Below are 7,593 nucleotides of genomic sequence, written 5' to 3' on the forward strand. Positions count from 1 at the left end.
TCTAGGATGTAGCTCAGTGGAAAAGCTCTGGGTTCATCCCTTATTATCACAAAAACAAACACATAAATAAACAGCCTAGCCAAGACGTACAGTTCTCAGTCCATAGGGGTAGAGGAGGGGCAGGCAGGAGGGAAGGTCCAGGAAGCTGGCCTGAGGCTCTTAGCCCTTGCTGCCAAGGCAATCTGTCTGTCCAGGAAAGTTTCCTTCTGGGAATCACTATTTTTAAGGCATCACACATGAGCACAAAAACAAAATCAGTTTACTTGAAGTCACCCTTCTTACAGTTTCATCTTACATAGCTAGAAGACAGCTCTATTTTAGAATTTCCAAAGACAGGTCTGTGAGCACACTTTGTGACTCGTTGTCTCACAGTTCTGAATCACAAAGAGCAGAGACATAGGTTCCAGGGGAGGCTGCAAACATTCTACACATGAGGCGCTGATATCAAGTTGGGAAGCCCCTCACCGCCATCCACCACCTCCTCCTCTGCACCCCATCACCAACTAAGTGAAGAGAACAGAGAGCCGGTAAAGAGAGGGCAAAGAGCTGCCCCACAGGAGCATGCAGAACGTTACTAGTGCTTTAAGGTATTTAAGAAGATCTTTTTGGGTTACAAATGTCAGTTTCTTTTATTATTCTATAGAGTTTTAGCATGGCACATTTATTTTCTGGTGAACCTTTCATATAAATAAAACTGATTTAAGCCGGACAAGACAGAATGCTAGTATAATGATGCCCCTGTTTGGAATGAAATTCACAGGCTTAAAACACATTCTCACACGCCTGTGATAAAATATGATTTGTGTATTTTTTTTAGATGTATGGCTGAGTTTGTGGATATTTTATCCAGTTTCCTTCTGCACATGTAGGTTAATCACTAATTTATTGAAAACTTACTATGTGTTTTAGGGAAGTCACAGAATCAGAATATTCAATCCTGGCCTATTTTTTTTGTTTTTTTTTGGGGGGGCTGGTTCAGCCCACCCTGAGGGCAGGGCTGGTGTGGCATGTGGTGCTGGGAATCAAACCGTGACTGCCTAAGCTTGCCTAAGCAGGCGCTTTAGACAGCTGAGCTATCTCACCAGCCTGGTTTTTTTTTTTTTGTTTTTTTTTGTTTTTTTTTAGATATGGTCTCACTGTCAGTGCAGGCTGGCCCTGAACTTCCTTTGTAGCCCAGGCTGGCCTCAAATTCACACGAAGGTCTTCTAGCATCAGACTTCAGAGTGCTGGGAATACAGGCCTACGCCACCACACCCAGCTCCAGGCCTTTCAGGAATTAGGAAGAGCCAAAACAAATTGCAAAGACAAGGTCCTGCTTGAGGAGATTTCCCCTGTATCATTCATTCCCGATAACTATCTTTCATCTTCTTTGCAGAGTATTTTGGAACTCAAAAGACTGGGATAAGGAAAAATCAACATTTGATTCAGCGGAAGATACTTCATTTCTACTTAAAAAGAAAAGGAGTTTTCGAAAGAAAGAGGCAAAGCTACCAGGACTCAGTGCCGCAGCCCTGCTGCCTGGAGGAATCACCTTTCCCTGTTCTGTATGCAGGCAGGAAATTGAAATCGCTGGCGCTTTCCGGCACAAACAGCAACACAGCTCTCGCCACCTTGGGGCTCCAGTGGCTGGGAGTGAAGAAGCAGCCACCCTTTATGTTTGTTGAGCAGAGACAGGTTTTAATTGCTAACCTGTTGTCCTCCTTTATGCTCAATGAGAAAGTCCTACAAAGCATTAATAATGCTTTTGAGCTACTTCGGAACAAGCAAATACCAGTGCATTCTAAGATTTTTTTTTTTTTAACATTTATTTATTTATTTATTGTGTGTGTGTGGCCAGCTCAGCCCACCAGGGGGCGGGGCTGGCTGGCTTGTGGTGCTGGGGGATCGAACTGCGGTCCCTGTGCTTTGCCAAGCTTGTTCCAAGTAGGTGCTTTAGACCACTGAGCCATCTCTCCAGCCCGAAGATAGGAATTCTACAGAGAAAACCAACATGAATGATAAATTCATGATAATAAATAATTTTGGCAACAAACCCAATGTGTGTTTTTTCGGTTTGTTGGACAGACATCAGGGTACATTGGCAGCAGACTTGACATCCGCAGAACTCCCGCTTTTGCTTCTCCACCAATTGTCTACGTCTGATCCTTCTTACCAAATGACCCCAGCACAGCAACAAGTAATCAGCGCCTTCGCTAGCATCTTTAGAGAGGACTACACAGCAATAGAAGACCTCTTCTCTTCTACAAAAACAAATGCCAGCGCGCAGAAGTGTAATTATGAGGATATACATAAGGCCTTTGCCAAAGCATGCTGGAGGATGGACAGACTCTTACGCCTTGGAAGAGAAGAAAGCTCCAGGGTTCTATGGAGTGGCTGCTCTGTAGTTACTTGTATACTGGAAGGCAGAATTAAATATCCTTATGCCAATATGAACTGGAGAAAACTCAACAGCAGCGATAAATTGGCAGACGGCCTCCCATCCCAGATGGTGCCACAAATAATTTCTGGAATATTACATGTCGCAAACACTGGTATATATGTTCAGTAGCACCAGATAACATTTTGATTCCTAGCAGCAAAATCCCTCATGCTTCCAGTGACAGTTATTTAATGACTTTTTGCATTGATTAAGAAACAACAAACAACCACAGTTTAAATACAGTTTGTAGGCACAAAACTAATTATTTCTCAAAGGGGCCTAGATATAAACTAATTGTGCAAAACATTAAAGTTTAGTAGGTCACAGTGATGTATGCCTATAATCCCAGCAACTCCACAGGCTGAAAGAGGACCACAAATTCACATCTTGGTTGGGTGTAGTGGCATAGGCCTGTCCACCCAGCACTTTGGAAACTGAGGCAGGAAGATCATGGAAATTTCAAGGCCAGCGTGGGCTATACAAAGAGTTCAAGGCCAGCCTGAACTACATAGCAAAACCCTGTCTCAGAAAACTAAAACCAAAAACCAAGTTCAAGTCTTGCCTGGTCAACAGTGAGATCCTAACTCAAACTAAAACATAAAAAGGAGTGGGGAAGTAGCTGAGAAGAAGAGAACCCTAGGTTTAATTCCCAATAGCGTAAAACAAAACAAAACATAATTTTCCAAATGAGGTCTCAGTAGAGTTATTGAAAGAGAGGAAAAACAAATAGACTACATTTTATACAGATCCAAATGAAACTGAAAACTGTTTGGCATACTTCCTTTCTTTAGGACAATGGAAAGTTGATTATTCTTGATAATAGTTGTTGAAACTCATGAGTTATTCCAATAACTAATACATTTGTAATAAATTATCCTCTAAATTCACTGGCCACACAGCACTGATATCATCTCAGAATAATGGTCATAGAAACTGCTTCATTCCTTCTCCCCCTCCCCTCCCCTCCCCTCCCCCTCATCCCTCCCCCTGCCCCTTCCCCCTCTCCCTCCCCCCTCCTCCTTCCCCCTCTCCTCCTTCTTCTTTTTTGCAGAACGGGGGATTGGACTCAGGCCCTTGAGCTTGCCAGGCAAGTGTTTATTCTACTGCATCATCTACCTGGCCCCGAAAATTCTTGTGGTTTCTTTTGCCATTGGTTTCTAGTTTGATTGTGCTACTGTCTGATAATATGTATGGGAAATTTCATTTCCTTGGCATCTACTTAAGCACAGAGAGAGTGATTCCTGATTTAAGCTCCAAAATTTAATTCTCTTCAAAAGGTGGTTCTCTTCAGTGTTCCTTTTTCTCTTCTTCAGTACTTGAACCCAGAAGTGCTCTAGCACTGAGCAATACTCCTGGCTCTTGGATTTTATTTTTAAAGCAGGATCCCCTGAGCTGGGTGTGATGGGGTGCATTTGGCATCCTACAGTGTCTTGTGCACCTCCATGAAGCACCGCTTCTGGGTGCATTTGTGGTTGGTTCTAATCTCCAGGTGAAACACTCATCAGATTTACTTTTCAGGTGTAAATCTGTATAAATTATTATTAAATTATTTTGATTTTGATGGCCCATGTTTTAGTAGAATGATATGCATGAAGGAAGAAATTATTTTGTGAAAGGGTCATGAATTATGCTGAAGTACTCCTGAAAACAATTTTTTTTTAATTTTATTTATTTATTTATTTGAGAGAGAGAGAGAGAGAGAGAGAGAGAGAGAGAGAGAGGCCAGCTCAGCCCACCAGGGGGCGGGCTGGCTGGCATGTGGTGCTGGGGGATTGAACCGCGGTCCCTGATGCTTTTGCTAAGCTTGTTCTAAGTAGGTGCTTTAGACCACTGAGCCATCTCTCCAGCCCCACAATTTTGTTTTTTCATTCTGGGAATTGAGCCCAGGCTTTCACACTGACCTCCTTATTCTTAGTTCTCTCTCTCTCTCTCTCTCTCTCTCTCTCTCTCTCTCTCTCTCTCTCTGTTTTACTCCTCTGTCTGCCTCTGCCTCTGCTTCTGTCTCTCTGTGTCTCTGTCTCTGTCTCTGTTTCTGTTTCTCTGTCTCTGTCTCTGTCTCTCTCTTAGACAGGGTTTCACTAAGTTATTAGGTGACCATGCTAGGCCACCTCATGCTCACAAGTAACTGGGATTATAGGCATGAACTACTGTGCCCAGACTGAAGGCATTTTAAATGGTTTTCTCTTTGCCATTCAAAAAATATAAAATTCCACACAAATTTATCAAGAACATGTTTGTATTTTCAATAAAACAGGACCAATTATAACAAAAGAATGAGTTTTTCTTGTTTTGAAATTTATAAACTACACTAGGGAATTCATGAAAATAGAGTTGTATACAAATCTATGATTTAAAGAAGTTATATTGAAATGTAAGTGAAATGATGAAGTCATTGAATAATTGTTGAATTTATACATGTGGAAAACATTACTTCCAAACTACATCTCTCTTTTTTTTTTTTTTTTGTGGAACTGGGGATTGAACTCAGACCCTTGAGTTTGCCAGGGAAGTGCTTATTCTACTGAACCATCTCCCAGGCCCTGTTTTTTGGTTCTCATCACTTCCCATTTATATAGAATTTTATAATTTCTCTCTCTCTCTCTTTTTTTTTTTTTTTTTTTTGGAACAGGGGATTGAACTCAGGCCCTTGTGCTTGCCAGGGAAGCGCTTATTCCAGGGAAGCGCTTATTCCACTGAGCCATCTCCCCGGCCCCTCTCTCTCTTTTTTTAACCTTCTATTTGTACATGTTTGTAGTGCATGACTGCATTCACTGTAGTGGGTCGGTACATGGACATAACACATTTCAGCCCCCCTTGCCCCCTCGACTCCCCCTTACTTTTCCAGCATCAGAATAATGTGTTTATAGGAGCTTATAGAGTAAATTATCATATATACAGATTGAAACAGACTAATAGACCAAAGAACATATAAAACATGTAAGACTGTCACACTAACCAAAGGTACACTTTTAGAAACACTGTCCCCTCTAGATGACAATAGCTTTTAAAGAAATCATGTGCTATTTCAGCTTGGGTGTCTTTATTTATCATTAAGGTTTCAAGGTGCATCTATTTCTTATATCCATTTTCTCACAAATGAATCAAGTTTATCCTTTCTTATGTCAGAGTAATACTCCATAGTGTATAAATACCACATATTTTTTATCCACTCATCTGTTGATGGACATATGGGCTATTTCCAAGATTTAGCTATTATGAATTGCAGTGCTATAAACATGAGTATGTATGTATGGCTGTAGTACGATGTATTTAATTCTTTTGGGAAGACACCTAGAAGGGGAATAGCTAGGTCAAGTGCAATTTGTACTCTTACTGATTTCCATACTAGTTGTATCAGTTTACACTCTCATCAACATTGGACAGGGGTTCCTTTCTCCCCACAGCCTCATGACATTTATAGTGGTTGATTTTTTTTCTTCTCTTTTCCTCTCCTTTCCTTTTCTTTTTTCTTTTTGAGATAAGGTCTCACAGGCCTTGAGCTCACTTTGTAGCCCAGGCTGATCTTGAACTCTCAACAATCCTCCTGCCTCAGCCTTCCAAGTGCTGGGATTACAGGCATGTACCACCACTACTGGCTAGTGGTTGAGTTCTTAAAAATGATTTTATTTTTTTAGAGACAAGGCATCACTATATAGCTCATGCTAGCTTTAAACTCTTTTGTAGCCCAGACTGACCTCAAACTCACAGCAATCTTCCTGTCTCTGCTCCCCAAGTGCTAATATTATAGGCATGTGCTACTATGCCTGGCTTTGATTTTTTGATAAGAGTCATTATTTCTGGAGTGAGATGGAATCTCAGTGGTTTTAATTCTCATTTTTTTAAACAGCTAGTGACAAACATTTTTTCATGTAGTCGCTCTTTTTTTGTGTGTGTGTGGAACTGGGGATTGAACTCAGGCCCTTGAGCTTGCCAGGCAAGCGCCTATTCTACTGAGCCATCTCCCCGGCCCCTCATGTAGTCACTCTTGATGTGTTTTTATTTTAATTCACTTAATCCTTAACGCTGAAAAGACACCCAAGATTTGGAGGCAGATTAATTTTATGTCAACAGGCCCTGACAGGAAATCAATTGTTCCTCAAAATGTCAGGCCTTAAAAGGTCCAGGGAAGAAGGATTTTATGGAATTGCAAAGAGGGAGTACAGAGGTAGAGTACTTGGTTATCTTTGATTGGTTCTTACAATATGCATCACAATGACAGAAGCAACAGGAACTGTAACAGGAACTGTCACCTGGACAACTGACAGACTGGCTGGGGGCATTTTCTGCTACACTTATAGGATTCAAACACCCACATGCATCTGTAAATTTATATAACATTTATGTTACATAATTAAGCTTTTCCCTAACATCATATAAGTGATGAGTTTTCAATTTCCCTCCCCCTTTCTCCCTTCCTCTGTTCCTCCCTCTCTCCCTCCCTCTCTCCCTTCCTTCTTTTCTTCCTTCCTCCTTCTCTTTCTCTTGCTTGCATTTTGAGATAGGGTCTCACTGAGTTGCTCAGGATGGCCTCAAACTGGAGGTCCTCCTGCCTTAGCCAGATGGGTGCTAGGATTGCAGGCATGCCTTCCACCATGCTGGATCAAATTTTACATTTTTTGTGGGGGTTGGGACTGAGACTAAACCCCGGATGTTCATACTGAGCTACATCCCCAGATTGCTCAGGCTGGGTTTGTATTTGTCATGCTCCTGCCTTGGGCTCCCATGGTGCTGTAATCATAGAAGTGCGTCACCACTGTTATGATTTGTGTCTAGTTGTTCCCCCAAAGCCTCATGCAGTCATGGGGCGTTGCTAGAGTTTGTGATTAACTTATGATCCACTGGGATTGTGGGTGTGAGTGCTGTACCCAGCCTGGGGCAGATAGCCTGAGTGAAACGTAAGGGAGACAGGCTTGCTCTCTGTTGCCATTGTTGCTGCTACTCCTCCCATTTGCTCCTTTGTTCTTTGCCACTGCCATGAATGATTTTTGTTCGGTGTCATGTACCACTCTGTCTTAGAGCCAGTTGAATATGGTCTGAAACCTCCACTAACTGTGAGCTAAATAAACCTTTCCTTCCTTCAGTTTGGGTGTCATGTATTTGTCCCAGCAATGAGAGAAGAGTAACAGACAACCACATATGGCTTACATTTCTTTCTCTCTCCCCCCCTCCCCCTC

General features: G+C 42.0%; 1 protein-coding gene across 1 annotated transcript in view; it reads left to right on the forward strand.

Moving 5' to 3' along the window:
- Positions 1 to 510: 510 nt before the first annotated feature.
- The window catches only part of Pp2d1 (protein phosphatase 2C like domain containing 1), a 27,771-nt gene continuing 20,688 nt past the window's right edge, over positions 511 to 7,593 (forward strand). Inside the window, 4 exon segments of the mRNA XM_023708439.1 lie at positions 511 to 587; positions 1,376 to 1,597; positions 1,599 to 1,827; positions 1,946 to 2,531. Coding sequence (XP_023564207.1) covers positions 562 to 587; positions 1,376 to 1,597; positions 1,599 to 1,827; positions 1,946 to 2,531 — 1,063 coding nt within the window. The 5' untranslated portion in view covers positions 511 to 561.

Source organism: Octodon degus, unplaced genomic scaffold (genome assembly GCF_000260255.1).
Source record: "Octodon degus isolate 3935 unplaced genomic scaffold, OctDeg1.0 scaffold00361, whole genome shotgun sequence".
In the NCBI taxonomy this organism is placed as follows: Eukaryota; Metazoa; Chordata; class Mammalia; order Rodentia; family Octodontidae; genus Octodon; species Octodon degus.